At 39.5% G+C, this 20,236-nt stretch overlaps 2 protein-coding genes across 4 annotated transcripts in view; one reads left to right on the forward strand and one right to left on the reverse strand.

Moving 5' to 3' along the window:
* Positions 1-5,249, reverse strand: part of bnc2 (basonuclin zinc finger protein 2) — a 206,001-nt gene extending 200,752 nt beyond the window's left edge. For both annotated transcript variants that reach the window (XM_088420295.1, XM_088420293.1), the window contains exon 1: positions 5,025-5,249. In XM_088420295.1, coding sequence (XP_088276421.1) covers positions 5,025-5,042 — 18 coding nt within the window. In that variant the 5' untranslated portion in view covers positions 5,043-5,249. The remainder of the gene's footprint in view (positions 1-5,024) is intronic.
* An 8,833-nt stretch (positions 5,250-14,082) lies between these two features.
* The window catches only part of cntln (centlein, centrosomal protein), a 103,221-nt gene continuing 97,067 nt past the window's right edge, over positions 14,083-20,236 (forward strand). For both annotated transcript variants that reach the window (XR_015866163.1, XM_088419660.1), the window contains exons 1-2: positions 14,083-14,396; positions 17,841-17,929. Coding sequence is in view for 1 of the 2 variants with exons in the window: in XM_088419660.1 (XP_088275786.1) it covers positions 14,316-14,396; positions 17,841-17,929 (170 nt within the window). In the remaining variant the exon portion in view is untranslated. The remainder of the gene's footprint in view (positions 14,397-17,840; positions 17,930-20,236) is intronic.

Here is a 20,236-nt window from a genome sequence, read left to right on the forward strand (position 1 = left end):
GTACAAGTTTTCGGTTACACCTTAAACACATCTTGCGGTCTTTCTCGATGGTAATCTGATTAAAGACAGCCATCGGTAAGAGGCAAAGGCTATCTTTTAGCGCGTTTAAACTCCCGCAGACAGAAATCTATGTGATAAGGCTCGAGTAAAAACACGCTAAATGCTCCTGTCATAACAGCCGTTTAAGCCCGTTGATCAGCATCCATTGTTTATTTAAGGTAGCCGGGACTTTTAAAATGTATTCGCAGGAAATTAAAATCTAAGCGAGGCGCGAGGATTCAATTTCTTACGCCGTTGCCGCCGAGGCAGCGAGACGTCTAATTATATCTATTAGGTGTTTATTGTTTCGGATTATTAACGTCTCGCCCCCTGCTTTCTTAAAATTAGGAACCCGGCCGTGCAATTTGTTTTAAGTACTCCGCCTCCGCTGCAGCCCGGTGTCTCGTTGCAACTTTTTTTTTTTTCCATCTCCAGCCTCCACAGGTGTGTGACCCTCGAACCGCTCCGCTCCCTTTTCACAATATTACCTCGTCTGTCGCGGCCAAGATGCACCGTGGGGCCACCTGAGACATTACCGGGGCCAAAAGGCCGCAGCGGCGACCCCTCCCCTGGATGGAGAAATACGCCGCAAGAATGTTGCTTTCAAATCACTGTCTGGATAAAGTTCCGCTAAAAAAAATGTCTTTTTTTTTTTTTTTTTTCCCCGTCTTCCTTCCCCGCGTGTCTCGCATAGTTTGTATTCAGCAGTGCATCGCTGAGGTTTGAACTTCGCAGCGGAGCTTCGTGGAGGATGGATAAACATGGAGGCCACTTTGTGATTATCTCCCCAATCGCACGTATTTTCCGCACTATAAGGCGCACTAAAAGCCTTCAATTTTCTTAAAAGGTGACAGTGCGCCTTATAATCCGGTGCGCCTTATACGGCGCGTAAACCAGGAGTTTTCATTTTTGGGAGACAACAAATAAAAATACATAATCGCCATGTCAATTCTTCAGTTTCTACCTCTGCATTTCAGTTATAAATGTATTTTTTACAATTAAGATTTTCATAACAACCTATTTGAAATATTGATATGCTATATGTGCTCCAATTTTGATCAATTTATACTGGGACAATGCCCAAAAACCGTGAGTTTTTGTGAAAGAAAGTCGATTTTATAAAATTAATCCAGAAACTGTTTTTAAATCAACAAAACAAGATTGAAACAGTCTTTTAATGTACCGTATTTTCCGCACTATAAGGAGTACCTAAACGCCTTAATTTTTTTTAAAAAGCTGATGGTGAGCCTTATAATCAGGTGCGCCTTATATATGGATCAATATTGAGATTGTGATTGGTAGGTGGGGAATGAAGTGATAAAGTAAGCTTTACCTGTTTCTTTTGTGTGTTTACAGCTACACAATGTTGTCATAATGACATTGACTTATTATGCTAGTGAGAGTTTATTATTTGAGTTATTATTGTTATTACTTTGAGTATTACTATATTGTGATTGAAAAAGTTTTAAAATATGTCATTAATTGAGGGTGCGCCTTATAATCCGGTGCGCCTTATATATGGAAAAAGTTTTAAAATTTGCCATTCATTGAGGGTGCGCCTTATAGTCCGGTGCGCCTTATAGTGTGGAAAATACGGTAATTTTTTCACTGTTCCTCATATTATTATGTAATGATATGCAAAAACCGTGTTAAAACCTCACATACCCTTAAGTGCTTTTCCATGCCAATGGTGTGTGTGTTCCATTTCATTTGCTCTTAACTTGAAAACAAATTTAATTGAGTATCCAAGTATTTATCGTTAAAAAACAAAACAAAACAATGCTGTGTCATCCATGTATGATTTAGTTCATTCTAGAACTACATTTATGTCCGTATCTCAAGGTGTTTTTTATTCAGCAAATCTAAACTTTATTTCTGGCTCGTCTGGGAAAAATGTTCAGAAAATCATTAATCACCATGACAATTTACATCAGTTTAAAACTCAACAAAAAAGGCACACAACAGCATTGCAAAAGAATCACTTTAACAATGACCAATTATTTGCTTCATGTTCCCATTACTTTGCTCTTAAGTTGAAAAGAAAAATGGCCCGTTCCCTGTTCAATTCTCACACACCCTTACGTGCCTTTTTGAAACCGCGGTTTACTCGTACCCCCGTTTGAGAACCACTGAAAATAAACTGTTGGATTAAAATCAGTCTTTCAATATCGTTTGATTTCAAATCGAGAGAAAAAGGGGACGTGGCAGTCGGCGCAATGGAGAAGATGGAGTGCTTTGGTCTTGGGTAGTAATCAGAAAAAGCCAGCAGGGGGTACAGGGTAGGGTTGATGGGGTCGGAGCGGAGCACTTCTAAGCAGCCTTTCTCTTCATTAGCAGCCTCTCTAAGGGGCAGCGGCGGAGAGGGTCTTCACCGGCCCACCTGTCCGGGAGATTATTGAACCGACTAACCGGCGGCTCGGCGCACACACTTCTCTCCCCTCTCATGATTCCCCAAGTACCGCAGGAATCACGACCGAGCTGACAACCTCAGCTTTTTTTTTTTTTTTTTTTTTTTTTGCCTTCCACCTCACGGCACCACGTGATTGGCTGAAGGAAGCATTGATAGCAACGTTGCCTGAGATGTTGATATGCTGCGCGGGCTGTTTCTCAACAAAAAATTAACAGTGTTACCATTAATTTCGGAGTATAAACAGCAACGGTTTAAAAATCGTAGCAGAAAAAATTGAGCAAATATCGAATTTTTCGGCATGGATACGCTGAAGCGGACTGTAAGCCGCAAGTGACGTCAGATATTTAGGCGGAAAGATAGTAGATGGAGGCTGAGGCCTATCTGTGTGGAGTTTGCATGTTCTCCCCTAGCCTGCGTGGGTTTTCTGCCCATAGTCAGCTGGGATAGGCACCAGCAAGCCTGCGAACCTTGTGAGGATAAGCGGCTATCGATAATGGATGGATGGATGGTATATGGACTTTTTTTTTTTTAATCTTATTTTAACAGCCTGTTTAAAGCAACATCCAATCTTCTACAGACTGTTTAGCACCAACATATTTTCATATAAGATGTAACATTACATGTTTTTCATCTTATTCATCTTATTTTTATATTTTTTTATATTTTTAATACTATATTTTCAAAACTCTTTGAACACAGCCATTGATTCACATCTTTTCAGTTCTATTTAACCTTTGTGCTTACACTTTGCAAACTACACACATTGCAATTTGTCCCTAATTTTGTAAATGCTTTTATAGGCATTAAGGTTTTTACGAATATTTTTTTTTCCTTCAACCACTCCTTGTTAAATGGCATCAGTTCTATCCATACGTATGAAGGTTGAATTTATTTACACCGACAAAAAAATTGAAAAATGCTATGGTCTGTCACAAGACATAGCCATTAACTGGTCTTTACCGCCACCTATAGTCTTGAGGTGAAACACATGTCAAGAAAGAATTTTCTGTATTTTGACATAGTTTGACCACCACTCAAAGGAATGTTGCAAAAATAGCAGGAAATTCTGTCATAAAATGCATCTCAAAAATTGTAATCATGGTTTTATATGGTCCAAAATTTGGACAATGATTATTTTTGTGCACAAAATCTCACATGTCCAGCTGCAATTGCGTAGAAATGTTAGAATCATTGTATTTTGAAATTGTACATGTTTTAATCATCTGTTGGAAATTTCAGCTCCCTATTGTGTTTTCCCTGTTGATTCTTTTATTGTATAATAAGAAAATCAAAGGAATTTCCATCATTTGTAACATAATGGCACAATGATTGTTTTATTTCAAATTGACATCCATAACAAATACACACGCTTTACCAGAGGATTGCCCCCTAGTGGCTAACAAAAAAAAAACAACCCTGCAAGGCTCAAATCATGAGAAAAAAGTTGTATTTTATCATCCAAAATGATGATACTTTTCTCAATCCAAACATTAACCTGATTGGGCAAGAAAAAAATAAGTAATGTGATGGCCAATTAGATTTCTCTGATGCCACCCCTGCTCTGATAACAGCCAATGGGGGTGTAACTGTTTATTGCTGTGATATGCTGTGATGCTAGTTAAACTTCACAAAATGTCCTCGCTTCTCTAAAATGTCCTCACTATGGCGGTAGAAAACCCAAATCGCTCCTCACAAGTAAAGCCATACAGGAACACACACATAGAAACATGTCTTCTGCACGGGCAGTGAAAAGAGGAGCACAAAGATAAAAGTCATGAAATGACACCCCTGGAATGTAAATTGGAATTCTTCACAAGCATCCTCGACACACACATACACACTCACACAGGTCAGGCCAAAAATCCTGCGCAACACACACACTCATTGATGAATGTGTGAAGGTAGTTTGGCGGCGCTTTTAAAGTGGGGGTCATTCATCTGGCACCGTTTCGTTATTTCTGCTCTCTCCTTCTTCTTCGTTGTCCGCTAAACTGTATGACATGGACATGGCATTGGTATGTGTGTTACATTTGGTTTGTCTTTATAATTCTGATGAGAGGACAACTTTTATTCCATTGTTTTTTTCTTGTGTGTGTCTTTTTTTTTTTAATGCCATAATGAACAACCACATCAGAAGGTGCTGTTTCGGGAAGTTCCCCAAAGGAAATTGGAAAGGAATTGCAACAAAATAAATTTGTAATGCTCGACAGTGACGTTAAAGTAGAAATGCGTTAAACGTTAATAAATCACTCTGCAGGTGGTTAAAAGTGAATTATATGCCGTTAGTTGTTACTTTTGTTATTTTTATGGCGGTGTTTTTTTTTTTTACGTTTTAAAGTATGCATAGAAATTATTCATGTGTATTGTTGTGTGATTTGTTTGTATATTGCCAAGCGTCATTAATAAATGTTATTGTAAATAAAAGGCGCTCAAAATGATACACGCATGACCACTTTTCATCTGCTCTGATGCGTTCACGTACCACACAGTAAAGCAAGTAAAACCTAGCTTCAACTCATGATTCGCTGTTTTCTACCTATAATAAGCTTAATAGCGGAAGAAAAATTGTCATTACCATGGCTGCATGTCGCATCTGACAGAAACGACGAACTCCTTTGGCACGTTGGCAAACTTTGCCTCCTCCAGCACACCAAAAGTCTGCTTTCGCCCTCAAGCGGGGAACTTTCTCCTCGTCGCTGTTTGCACGCCGCTTGCCGGAGAATCGGCGCTCGATTACAAAACTTGAAGTTGATACGATTCTTTTGCTGGGGGGGTCTTCGAACCCGGCTTGTGGGTTGGAGGGTCGTCTGTTCGCAACTAACTCACGCGTCCCGCAGATTCGCCAAAATCTCACGTTGACGCGCAATCACGACGTCGCCTTCTTTTTCCTCGTCTTTTTTTTTCTTCCAGTTTGCCCTACAAGCCGAAAGTGTCTGTCCTACCTTGAGAAAAAGCAAGGAGAAAAAAGGGAGAAAAAAAACGCCTCCCGGGCCCCCACGCACGCACAAGCACTCCCCTGGATGGTTATCCGCCTGCGCAGCGCTGCAGGAAGGTGTCTGCAAGATTCTTTGCGCTTCCTTGCGTGACTTACTTGCTTGTTTGATGATGAGTTGATTTTGTGGCACGAAAGTGTGGCGTATTCATACACCAAAAAAAAAGGATGCATAAAAATATATATTTGCATATTAGTGCTGTCCCCACTGTGGTTAAGCGGCTATAGAAAATGGATAGATGAATCATTAGTTTCTGTTGTTGTTTTTGTCTGTTTTTACCGTGACTTTAATATTTATTTTTGAAAAATATAGGAAAGAGGAAGAGCTGGTTATTATTGTTATTACTATCATGAATGTATTATTATTATTATTATTATTATTATTATTATTATTATTATTATTATTATTATTATTATTATTATTATTATTATTATGCTGGCATTGTTATGAAACAAAACACATTCATGAAAATAGATGGTAACATAATAAGTAACTAGAGTCAAGACACTAGCAGTCAATTGATTAAACATTACTGAGTATGTAAAATCATAAAGTAGATCAAAGTAAAACCTGAAAAAAGACTAAATGAAATAATGAAAGTAGAATAAAGGTAACCAATAAAAGTGACAATTTGACAAAAGAGACATTTGTATATTAATAATCACTATAATAATCTTTAATATTATTGGCATAAAATAAATTCTGAAATGAAAAAAATACAGCATGAAATATTTAATGTCATGATTATTTGAGGGAGATTAAAGCGCTAGGACCTGATAAGTTTATACTTCCTCTTCTCCATTTTCAAATGTGTGTATGTAAATACAGTTTACATTTCTTTATGATGACTTTTGACTACTTTGTAACTTTCTTTAGTTGTTCATTGCATTTTCATTCGATATATATATATATATATATATATATATATATATATATATATATATATATATATATATATATATATATATATATACAGAGAGAGAGAGAGAGAGAGAGAGAGAATAGTTTACAATCACACATCAAATTTTGAATAATCCTAAATAAACTTGTCCTTAGGCCCAATGTATTTCGTTGCTGTTTCTTGCAACTGCAGGGAACATTTGCTTTAATTAACATAACATCTGATATAATTATTATTCATGGAACGTATGTCCCACAGCATGCATGCAACACGGTTACCATAAGCTTTTAGCATGGTTGAAGGAGAAGAAAGCAGTGAATCACATGAAATTTTGGACTTGAATGTCTCACTCTACCTCACGCAACCCTCTTATGCATATGATTTCTACTCCTGAGAGAAAGCTAGCATTAGCACAGATTCGCAACACTGTTACCTGATACCTTCCCCGTTACGTTGATTTCTTATTATTGAACAAGACATAGTAGAAAATCAGAAACGTGAAGGTGCAGGGGCACCACCTCCACGGTGCTGCTGTTTTGGTTAGCACCCAAAATCCAAATCGATTGTCCTGAACGGGCGGAAAAAGGTGGACGCAGACAGCTCAATCCCAAGGTAGCCGTTACAAGCAAGTCAAGCATCCGGAAGCCCCACTTGCATGTTTGGTCAAGGGGTAAATTATTGGCCTGGGATTAGTCCTGTGTTGAATTCATTTGCGGATAACAAGCTACCCAGGTCCCATGCTATGCATATTCATAGCTTGGCCGTGGCCGTGGGAGAAAGAAGACCATATGCCTGTTAGTCCGAGCGCTTGGCTTTGCTAATTAAACGAGATATTACGTACTTCTATATGAGCCAAAGCCCACATGCACCACATAGTGTGGAAATCAACGCGTGGGTCGCAGTATTAGGTACACTTGCACCATCAGTATGTAAATATCTCTATATCTATATCTATTTCATAGTTGTTCCATAAATTAACACCTGGAACAGATACACACATTTGCTTGAGCAGTAGATTGCCCCCTGGTGGCTAGAAAAAAAACACACATCAGCCACACTGGACTTTAAATCGCAGAGCTCAAATCACGAGAAAAAAGTTGTGACTTATAGTCCGAAATATAAGGTAATTAGCCCCCTAACAATCTGACTGTATTCACATGAAATGTATTTTTCTTTGTACGATTTTGCCTCTTTTGTCATAGCCTTCTCATCCTTACAATTATATTTTTGTAAAATACATTTTTTTCCATTCCATTTGATCTTTGAAGTTTTGCGAGGATCAAAAAAAGAAACAAACCGCACTTTTGTCTGTTCCCATCCCAACAAACTACATACACTTTGAATTAATAATCATTTACTGACAAGAAACCAAACGTCTTCAGTGATAAAGATTTCACCCGCCAAAATAAAAACTTTCAAGGCGATATTTGTAACAGTGTGAATTTCAGGCTGAGATTAAGTTTCAGATTAAAATGTCCTATGTTTTTCTTTCTAAAACTCTGTACTAGTGAAATCCTCTAGTTTCAGGCAAAAATAAAACAAACAGCCTGTCTTCCTTGCTATTTATCAACGCGGCCATCTGATTACCTCATTTAGGCCGAACATGGAACAAAAAAATCCTCTGAAACTCAAATTTCACGGGAAGATCATTTTTAGATCGTAACTCTGTCATAATAACAATAAATCCTTATGTGCTGCTCTTGGCCCGTTTGAACAGTGAGCTAATGCAAAAAGTGAGCATCGCGTGTGTGTATTTGTTGCGGTGACAAGTCCCCCCACTGTTCATTACTCAAGCAGCAGGTCTAAATGATGGTAATGATAATGAGCTATTGAACCTGCCACCTCCTGGGACAGCCATCAGCGAGTGCCCCTGTACATCAGGAGTCAAACCCACTGAGGTTCACCTCTTCATTAAGTTCCAGTCACTCATGACAGCGGCGCATGCTGTAAAAAGTCTGGAAAGGTCACTTTAGCCGGTTAGCCGTTCCTCAGATACTCGAGGTATACAAAGAACACGGCTTTGTTAGAATCGCAGGATTTTCCGGTGGAAATAAGTGACCAAAATGGCCGAGTTGAAATTTTACTCGCGTACAATTAAAAGTGGGAGAGGAGACATTGTTTTCAAAAGAGGCGGAGGTTCTGTGTTAGCATGTATTAGCATTAGCTAGTAGCGTTACCAGCATGAGTTCATGTATAACTGGCACATGCTGAATGTTTGAAGTTGACAATGGCTTGAAGCACCCAAAAGAAAATGTTTTGTTTTTACCATGTGAAGTTTAGTTGTAATGAAATAAGGATTGTTATGTTTTTTTTTTTTTTTAATTTGGTCACTTTGATGCATTTTTTCTTTCAGTTTCAGACTAACCTGTATAAGTGCTGTAAAAAAGTAGTTAACAGTTTATGAACGTTTTTTTACAATGCTATTTTTTGTTAATGTTAAAAAGAATACTGTTTACTTTTACAATTTTTATCGCTAATATTCTTTATAGTCAGCAGTTTAAACAGCCTGCCATAGTTGCTGTTCCTACTGATCACTTTTTAACGAATCAGGCTTACTCAAATGTGTTGTTTCTGATGTCACTTTGTCTCATTGACCAAAATTTATAGGGAGTTGTCCAAAATCTCTATTTATATTTAAATAAAAACAAATGTTGACTGTCAAAAAAAAAGATAAAACTTGGTCATTGTACAAATGTTTTACTTGGTTTAAAAAAAAATGTGAAAATTGGCTAGCCATTCAATATAATCTAATTTGTATTAGACGTTATTTTATTGGACAAATTTCGCAAAAAAAAAAAATCTCACTGACTCAATTTTCTTTGTGCTAACTAATGGTGTTGCCATGAATCTCAATCATTTCACATTTTAATATTGTTCCAACTTTAAACTACTGTTTTAGCCCCACCCCAAAATACAGTTTTGTTTATCTAATCAGTGTGAAAATGTGTAACGATCGGCGGCAAAACTTCAAAGTGGAAATGAGCAATCAAACGAAACTTTTTGAAACATTCTTTATCCGTCCAAACTAGCAAAAAGGGAGACAGACACAGGTGCTGGGCTCACTTTGCTCCTGCTGAAGCTGTTTTTCACGAGGGCAACCTTTACAGTGGGCAATCAATGTCCCAAGTCCTTGGTCTTTCCTTCCTTCCCTCGGGGGAAATAAGAACTTTAAACACAAACCTCAACAGTGCCATTTACCCTTTTAGCAAGTAAAGGACAAGATCCCCTGGGAAATGTTCAAATCTCGTTCCCACACTTTGAGATGTTCTAGCGGATGAGATGCACGGGACCGCTGATGCGTCGGTGACATGTACGTATATTATATGTTGTACATATTGTGCGTCTGCCTTCAGGAGGTGGCCTGAAAGCGGATCAATTATTCTTTTATGATGGTTCTAGGGCGAGGACCAGAAGGTCATCAGTTAAATAATGGTCCATGCCACTTCGCCGGGCCTGTGGTTAAGGCATGACCACGGGGGGAAAATCATCACATGATTCCAGATATGCACATGATAGCAACAGTAGAAGAGAGTAGTGTTAGTGGAGAGTTGGGTAAACTTGTTTTGATGTCTTCTGGCTGCATAGCGGGAGAAGATTACGTGATTTAATCCAATGGAAAGAAGGATGTTATTGTTATCCATCATTTCACATTTTACTTCATGAATAGTAATACTGCAATATTCCTGATCACGTTTGATCAGAAACTACTGGAGAAGGGAGTCAATAATAATATGCAATATATTATTACGTTTTTTTTCTGTGTAAATGCTGCTTTGGGAAGCAAAAAAAAAAAAAAAAGAATCCCTTTCTGAATGTGCCATTTGCAAGCTGAGCCATGATTGGTCGATTGTCATTTTAAAAGGTGTTTTAAGTGGGGCTGAAAAAAATGCCGGTACTCATCCGTTTTCGACTGTTACCACGTAAATTAGTCAGTGGATTACAGCAGATCGTTGTTAATTAATTCATACAAACCTCCATACTAAATAATAGGTAATAAGTACATGAGTAAATAAATATTGACCTAATTTATAATGTTTGAATGCATTTGAATGCACCACATGTCTCATGCGCACCGTGAGACGTAAACACTTCCATTAGCGGCTAGCAGAAGCGGGCAACAACGGGTACTTGTACCTTTTGTTTTTTAATCTAATTATAATTTTTCTTTACATTTGGAGCATCCAAAATATTGCAGATTGCAAGAGGGAAATGTAATAAGAGAGGGTGATAAGTGGGGTCTTGCGTAGTCCTGGTATTTCTGTAAAACGTCCTGGTATGCTAAATGCTAAAATGTAGAAGTGGCTGGTATGCCCAGGTATCAGTTATCAGAAAATCTAATATAGTGCTTTTAAATGTTGTAACAAAAACAGTACATTTTCAAACACCATTGCATCACCTAGTGCTGCCGATGTGTAATTGCACTACACATAAAATTCAAGATTCAAGAGTTTTATTGTCATATGCGCAGTAATACCGCACAAAGAAATCCTTATTATGATCAGTTCCCCGAGCAGATTACATTCCATAATCGAGCAAATAATAAAGTAGGCAATAAACAAAACAAAAAAACAGTAGTAGGTAAAAAAAAAAAAATCTGAAAAATTCCTGGATTTGAATGTCAAGACTATTGAAAAAATATCAATCCATCCATCCATTTCCATTAGCCGTTTATTCTCACGGAGGTCGCTGGCTTGCTGGCGCCTATTCCAGCTGTCACCAGGCAGCAAGCGGAGGTGCTGCAGGTGCTGCATTTACCATTGTCTGTAAATATAACAAACTCAGAGATTTAGAGAGCCCATTATACCTTCCATGCGTTATTTAGGGAATGTGGGAAGGAAACTAGAGTGCCCAGAGAAAAATGGGCAAGGGGAGAACATGCAAACTCTACACAGGATGGCCGGAATCGAACCTGAGAACTCTGAACTGTGAGGCGGTTTTGCTAACCAGTCTGCCCAAAAAAAAAAAAAGAAAAAAAAAGCCAATTTAGCCAATAAAACTCTGAGATAGTTTGGAATGGAATACTTGACTGTGGAACATTCCTTTTTGGAATCTTCTCACACTTGTTGAAACATCTCCGGTTGAGAAGCGATGACGTCTGATACAGTCTTATCACATCAAGTTAAACAAGAACAAAGCCATTTAGCAAATAAAGGCATCAGCTGCGACTCAAGTGAGTTCAAGTCTCATTTTCACCCAGCGGGACGGATGTTCTACTAAACACTTTGTGATTTGTGCAGTGGCTCTTCCTTTGGTACTTGAAGCGCCTTTTGTCATGTAGCGCACTTCTCAGGTTGTTCAGCATCAAAGCGGCAGACGCCATTAATGCATGACAGTATCCCCACTTACCTTGAGGCAGCAGGCGGAGACGCGCTTTGTACAACTCTCGGCGGAGCGTGCTGTTTTGTGCCTCTCCTCCTTACGCCGCCTGCCTGTGTGTGTCAGCACAGCGTTGGAGCTTGTCGTCGGGTACTTTGGGGATTTTTCTTGCTCCCGCATTTGCATGACTGCGTCTGTGGCTGCCATCCTCCGCCGGTTGAGCGAATGATACGGCGGAATCAAAACTTTTCAGGAACTCTGCTCGGCTGTGACATTTTGAACTCATTCAATCCCAATGACGTATTTTTACGTTTTTAAGAATCCATGCATTAAATTACAGGTTTGACTTTTTAGTATTTTACTCCCCCATTTTTTTGGAGTGTTTGACTAATGGAGGCTCCAAAAATGGCTGATACAAATGAACTAGGTTCAAAAATGATTAATTCCTGAGGTAATTGATAACTTTACCAAATTCAACGACTAGAGTACTAAAGTTAATAATATATTAATAATGTGAATGAAGTCAATACTACTGATCTTCATTGTGTTTCAGCATTTTTTTCCCACGTCAGAGATTCTACACTTTAATTCGTCCCAATGCGATCAGTTTAATACAATGACTTAGATCAGTGGTGTCAAACATATTTTTTATTTTGGGCCGCATTGTAGTTATAGCTTCTGTCAGAGGGGCGAAATGACCGTGATTTCAAATAAATATTAAGTTTGTTGGTCACACATTTACCAAGATTTGAAATCAGAAGTCGGCAAAAACTGTTTAAAAGCGATTTGGGGTATAATAAAATTGTTGTTTTTCTTCCCCCAAATTTTTAAAACTTAAAGACAACTTGCAATTTTGGTATTTTAGTCAGAAACTTGAAGTCAAATCAGCATTTCACGGGCCACAAAAAGTGAGATGGTGGGCCGGATCTGGCCCCCGGGCCTTGACTTTGACACCTGTGACTTAGATGAATGAACATTTTCCAAGGCATGCTCTGACATTAAGTTTGATACTTTTGAAAATTGTATCTAAAAATTTGATATTTTTAAATGATCATATTAACTGTTGCGGAATTACAAAGACTGTTTTTTTTTTCCCATTGGTCGTATCAAAGCAGCTCAGCTGTCATTGCGGGTTTGATACATCCAGGCCAGAGGCAAAGCTGGAGGGTTTTTGAAAACGTATACTTTTAACCCTAAATTCAAGAAATATGTCCTAGCTAATATACATAAATGATTGCTTGGATTTCCCATTTACGCGCTTTAATCTGTCCTGCACTGCAAATACGAGGTGCGTGCGTAGTTCAAACTTGGTGGAAATCATACGAGGTTGTAGAAAGTGTTAGAATGACAGTACAGGCTAATGTTCCAATTTATTATTGTCTGCGGCCAGAAACAAGGCTGTTTCATTGATGTGTGATTGTGATTAATTCCTGTGACCAAAGGCAGAGAGGGAATATAAAAATAAATCATGTGTCCGTTTATGTATCTAATGGAGGGCGCAGGCAGATGTTGCACATTATCCGGCAATTTAGTGCCGCCAAAATGGGTTTTCGCAAATGAGCATTCTAATGACAGGCTGCGTTCTTGGGTCAACAAAACAGCCTAGACATGCAAAGTCCATTGAGTGGAGCAGATGAAATAACATTTATGTGACTGAAAAGAAACTATTTGTCATATTTCTTCATTTTCTTTGAACCCTGACCTTAAGACGGGAAGCGTATTAGCCACATGAAATGGAGTTGTCATGCAAGACAGATGTCTATCCATATAGCGCAACCGTCATATTTCTTTAAATCTTTGCCTTTTTAATATTACTATGTCTGTACTTTTTGATGGAGGAATTTTCTTCAGTTGTGGAAAGAATTAGTGTTTTTTCCTTGGGGATGTGACATTTATATTGTAAACAAAAAATGTTTTTTGTGGTTCAAAGCGATCAATCGTTTAACTTCTTTTTTGGATAATAGTTCCTGTTCAAATGCAAATTCTGAAGCAATTGGGAGTGAATGGTGAAAATTATGGAATCATGTCTGTTATTTGTTAATTGTCTGTTAAAAATGTATTTTAAAATGATAATGAAAGCAATACCACACTAAAATAGATAAGAGCATTAAAATGTGCACAAAAACAGGCGGTGTAGACTGCCTATAAAACTGAATATTATTATCATAGGAAAGTGGGCAGTGGGCGTTCTATTTTTTATTTTTTGGTCTTGTGAAATGCGTGCTTTTTTGGCAGTAAGACATTTAAAAAACTCACATTATTGTAAAACCATCAACCCAGTCTCTGTCACTGGTTTTCTCAATGCCGTATGTTGACTCAACTGTCGTAAAACGTCGTCTCGTCATGACGTCGCTGCGCAACAGCGGGCTAGTTTGAAATGAGGAAGCCGTAAAAAAACAACGTCAACAGTAGAAAGTCTTTCGGATGCTATTGACAATCGTCGTGAGCATCGAAACAGACATGATCAATAATGTCTAATTTCAAACGCGATGTGTTTGAAACACTTTGATCCGAGGCGGAGTTTTTAACAATGGCAGAGACTTGAAGCGAACGAGTCCACGTTCGCGGCTGGCTAACGCTTAGCATGCCTAGCTTGGTTGTAGCAATATTGTGAAAAGTGCGATTACAAGAGTGAAACTACATTTCTGGAGCCACGATGTCGTTCGCAGACGCACCTTGCGTTTTGGAACTGCAGGAGCAAGTGAGAAGCTTAACAGAGGAGTTGCTGCAATGTCAGGTATGTCTCCAAAATACTACAATACTACGCGTACAGGTTGCAGAACTCTCAACTTTCATAGAGCCAATGCATGTATTTTATTTGGAAAAAATGCCCCATAAAGTGAGTACACATGTTATTTGCCTACTTGTCGAAGAAAGAAATGATTTCTTTTTCCTGTCACCATAAGTCGATAGCATATAACAGCAAATGAACAACAATATATACAGTATATTTAACATATATACAGTAACTGAATATATGTGTTTCATGCGGAATCCGTAGTTTGTGACGATATTTATTTACATGCATTGACGTCGTTCTTTAAATCAACACTAAGTTCTCACTGAGCATCATTGGGAAGCTTCTCAGTCATCGAGTGGGTGCATGAGAAAAGTTTCCCCGTGCACATTCGCCACCAGGTGGTGCCTAATATCGTGAACTGTTGCAACTGCAAAAGTCACCAGGTAGTTGCACTACAGGTAATTTTTCCTGCAACATACGTTCCATGAAGGCACTGCATTAACGAGCCATCAAAATAATAATGCACTGACAAAATAAAATAACATAAAAAGCAAAAACTTTAAAGTGCTACATTTGACTGCATGATTGCAAGGGATTGATCATTTCATCGCGAGAGTCAATTATTCATATTTTAAACATACTGTTGGTCGTTAAGAACACATTTATTTGCAATTTATAATCATTTAAGTCTTATATCTTTAATGAAAAACACAGTGTCCCTTTAAGGGGAATTTCATTGTACTACCATATTCCCTGCACTGATTTAGGGATCATACTTGCAGGAATACATGTAGTAATGTCAGTGAAAGAAGAACATAAGCAGAGCTTCATCCACAGTCAAGCTTGCATAAATAATTACACATTTAGTTGAGTATTGTTTTAATTACAGTATTAGGAAGTATAGTGTGAATACTTTCTAAACATCTACCATTATCGCTCACTGGTGTTGTGTACTTGCGTACATTTTGGCAAGTCAACCTGCGTGCGTCTTTACATCCACTCTCTGACAGAAATAGGCCAACTTAAAAAAAAACAACACACAAAATAGTGCACTGACAAAAATGCCTTAGGTGGCGTTTATTTTGAAGTCGGGCCTTGCAACGGTGGCGGCATCACGACCTAATTTTAACTCGGACGCACCCCACTTGGTCAACTCCCCCCCCAGTCCTAATATAAAATATACCCGCCCATTAATTTGTGTCCACTCTTATGTCCATTTTATCTTAGCGACACAGTAAAGTAAATTGCATCCCACCCAAACACATAAGAAAGAGATTCAAAAGACCAAAAAAGTAGACCAAAAACCAACATCCACTACAGTGGACACAAATGAACAGATCCCATGAGATTATGTAACCTCCAACAGTCCCGCTGATGTCCTCGGCGCTGCCCGAAACGCACAACATCCTCGGTGGTCTCATCTTGGGATTGCGACAGCAGCGCTTTCGGACCATCTAATTGCGGAGGCTTTAATTCTGTAGTATACCATTTAAATATTGCCATTTGAATATCAGTGATGTCTTAAGTCTCTGGCAAGATGTACTCCGGGACAGCCATTAACTACAAAGGCGCCCATCTGTCAGCCAGCAAGTGCTCCTGCTAGACTGATGCTAATTGAATTATTATGTGTGGCTGGATTCCAGCGGCTCACCCCGCTATGTTTGGCCCGTGGTGTTTCAGTGTCTTAACATGTAAAATGAATAATTCATTCAGTCATCAAACGCACATTCAACACATGTTTAAGCACGCGCCGATGAGGGTCTTCTTGACCAAACACTCGGCTGTCGAACGGCTAATGGCGGCTAAAGGGCCCGCGTGTTTTCAAGTTCTCCTCTGCTGCTCGACTTTAGCCGCATGGCAGAATTTCCAGCAGCCCTTCCGCTTCGTCTCCACGCAGATAGCATAGCTTGACAGTCCTTCCACTTTGTATGTTCTCCTCATGGTCTCATCAAGGTCCGCTCTGCCATTTTACTAAATAATTGATTAGACACTTTTGAGATGGGGGGCTAAAATTCATGTACTAATTGGAGACCAGTGGATTCCGGTGGGAGGGATGACTTTTATCTTGTGATGATGTGAACATAATTTATCAGATAATTTTATATCTAGTCGATTTGGTATAATTCTGTCTTTTAATGTCAGAAATGTAGGTTTTTTTTTTTTTTTTAAAAGATGTCCCTCATTAAACGAAATGTAGCTTTCAAAAACTCCAGAGACAATTTGAATTGGAAATGTGTCAGGGGCCGGCCGGGTTCGCCGACTTGAAGATGACTCACTCTGTCATCAGTTTTGAGTATCTTTGGGGCTGCTTACTTTGGGAAAAACAGATCTGGAGAGTGCTTGATTAATGAAGAAACTCGCGAGCCACGTATCAAAATGGATGCCGGGCCCCCGCTGGTCATAAATAGTGCATCATGACAAGTGTCAATGCATGCTCCCCTTGAGTAGAAGGTCACATCCCAGACGCTTGCGTTCACAGCCGCTCATGACTGACTGGGGCCGATCAAAAATTATTTTGTACAAGGCGGCTTAAATTATTGATCGACTCCTCTTTGCCCAGCTATGCTAATGCCATCAGCGATTCCTCTTCATTTTTGTTTTTTTTTAACGGAGAAAAAACTGACATGTTTTGCTGCTGTTGGTACTGGAGCTAAGTCAGAGAAATAAGAAAATGTTGCTTAATGTTAATAAGTGTCAGAGTTCAAACAACAAACACTCCTGCTGTGCTTTTATTAACTCTTTACTGTCCAATGGCGCCGTCAATCATTTTTTTTACAAATTTAGCTTTATAACGTGCTGTCAACGCTTTCCTCTTGGTTGGAAGAGAATTTAATTTTGCTAACCTTAGCTATATTAGCACTTTCGTTGGGATGACAGCCAGTTAGCCCATTAGCTGTGTTAGCTAATTTGCTGGTGAAGTTAGCATAGCTAAGAACTTTTGGCTTTTTGTAGTCAAAAGTTTAGCGCTCGTAAATGTCTGAAAACCATGGCGTCTCCATCAAAATCCATACGCACATTCCGAGTCCTGTTCACAAACTCATAAATCAAAGTCCAACCTGACTTCTTTCAACCCCAGAGACAGATTTCTACTTCTTTACATAGTCCAGACATTCAAACCCAAGTACTTAATGGTTGCATGTTGGCCCTGAGGCCAATATGGCATTGAATCAGACAAGTTCAGAACTTTGTAGATGCAAGGCCAGTAGGTTTTTCATACTGTATATATGAGAGGTAAATCAACACATTCTTGAATTGTCATTTTATTTATTTAGCCAAAAAAAACACACACACAAAAAAAATCATCTTTTCATATTTTACCAGCACTATATCTGACAGGGTGACCAAACATGGCGCATGGTGTGCCCGATAGAAGTACCACCTTTAAAAACAACGAATATAGGTCAATTACAAACGACTTATGGTAAATTTATGTTTTCTCAGGCTGATAAAGACTTTGTGTGGTCCCTGTGGAAACGACTTCAAGTGGAACATCCAGACTTGACCCAGGCTGTCAGTCTGGTTGTTGAGCGGTAAGTACAAACCCCCATGGCTGTACATTTTTCCCTCTTCTTCTTCTTTTTTTAAATTTTTTTTTAAACCTCTCCACTGCGGTCAGATAAGCGCGAAAGTCGCTCGGCGGAGGTAAGGCACCTTGGCCGTTCTACTGGGGTTAGGACGGAATTTGCAGCAGATGCCGATTTAAGCCGCGTTATCCTCTGCATCGCAGTTCAGCCATGGAAACCTTTTTAATGAAAACACTCTTTACACGGCTCCCGTTGTGGACCGTTGAAAGACCCCTGCCAACACGCGTCTTTAATGGATAAATTGAGATTGAATATGACCTTTTTCACCAAGTGGCTAAGCCACATGAAGATCAGTGGCATGGGAACGTTCGCAAAAAGATAAAATATGTACAGTTTTCTTGACAATGCCCGTGTGTATAAATGAAATCTGATATAGGAGGCGCCTGTCTTTGGGTTTGTTCCCGGACAGAAAGATCCAAGGATGGGAATTTCTGGCGCAGAAAGTCGTGAGTATGCCGCCTATAAAGCAGACCGTGCACCTCTTGACTCTTCAGGTTGTTATTTTTGAAAACTGACATTTTTCATCCCTAAAGAGAAATCCTCTGCACTGCAGCATGTTGAAACACTTTATCAGGGGATGTTTGAATACGGGTTAAGACATCCTCACCGGCTTTTGTCGCTGGAGCTACTGCAGAATTTCCGTTGGATGAATACAAAAGTGGTGCGATTTCTCCGGTTTATCACACGATCAGGTCCTCTTAAACTTGGTGTGTGCTAAACAACTTAGTAAAAAACTCTGCAGGTATTAACATTTAATGCATTGACAGACTGTTTTTCTGTCTGCGTTTGAATGCACCACATGCACTGCATACGTAGTTGGCGGCGAGAGCTAATGCCAGAAACTTTTGCTGCATCATGTGATTACGGCATAAATGATTGGCCGTTTATTGGATATGATGTTTTTATCGGCAATTGGTCTTTCTGATTTGCGAAGCAATAAAAACGGAGTCACAGGGACCCAAGCTAGCCAACTTCAAAATATTACCGCTGTTGCGCTTAGGCTATCTGCTTAACACACTTGTTAATAGATACAGTACAGTATTATGCGAGTGATTTTGTCTTGCTCGCTGAAAGAAATTGCAAGCATGAACACAGGCTAAATAACCGTGCTTGCACAGTACATATAACATCAATGCTCTGAGAGTTGTTAGCAGTTTCCAGACAGGAGAGTAAAAAATAAACACGGCATATAAGTGCAGCGAGAGAGTTCAGGTGCCTCCCGTTCCTTCTCCACACCCTCTTCAGTTAGTTCACAGCCCCACAGGAAACCCATCAAAGTGCGCTGGTCCGTGGAGACCGCCGGGGGAACATCCACCCCGAGATCGCAGTGTGTGTACTGTATCACCTGATGCGCAGGAGGATATTGACATGGTAATTGTGTCGACTCCAGTCAAGCGCAGGTTCCCGACGGGAGCCTCCGTTCAAAACTCCTCTTTCCTCCCCGTGTGGATTTTTTTTTTTTTTTTTTTGCGGAGAGATTGGTTGCGCAGCCCCAACGCAGCAGCGGATGTAGCTAGGGCAGCTTGCGTTCCATCTCTTTCCACCCCGGGGACCCCCCAGATACTTATTTCAGTGTCTGTCTGGGGAGAAGACTGATCAGAAGAGGCAAAGAGACTAGAGGAAAGGCCTTGAAGACGGGAGGTGTAGCAGGGAGTGAGCGATGAGGAAGAGGAGGAAGGGCCCTGGTGGCCTGGAGCAGTTGAAACAAACCAGTCCCCAATTGCTGCTCTGTTTTTGTCTCCCTGGAAGTTCACACCATTAAAGATGTGCCGAGGGCTGAACGAAAGTTCACTCTGGTGCTACGCATTTGCTTCTTCATCTTTTCATACAGTAAAATAGAGTGGAAGAACACTAATTGGCTCGGTGTTCATCGAGAAAGATCTCATTTTGGTACTGTTGCTTGCCAAAACAGCAGCACCTATCTGGGAACTTTATGGTTTTTCAGGTGCATTTAAAAGGGAAGTCAACCCAAAACTGCTCTTATATTATATGTGGCCCCACTTGCCTAAACACTCTTTAATTTTATTTATTTATTTTTTTGGGGATAATGAATTCAGCAGTAAAATCCACCTTTTTTTCTGCCATTTTGTCACGTCCAAGTGCCCGAAAATGACCTTACAATTGCTCAGAATGCTGTGTTTAGACTAGTGCAGCCACATATCGCATGTTATTGAAGTGAACATTTTGTGTTGACCTCCCCTTTAAACGCGTGGAATCTTTTGACATTTGAAGAAGTCCGCTATTCAGTATTTA

The sequence above is a fragment of the Hippichthys cyanospilos genome, chromosome 7 (genome assembly GCF_059441005.1).
Source record: "Hippichthys cyanospilos isolate Australia breed blue-spotted pipefish chromosome 7, RoL_Hcya_1.0, whole genome shotgun sequence".
In the NCBI taxonomy this organism is placed as follows: Eukaryota; Metazoa; Chordata; class Actinopteri; order Syngnathiformes; family Syngnathidae; genus Hippichthys; species Hippichthys cyanospilos.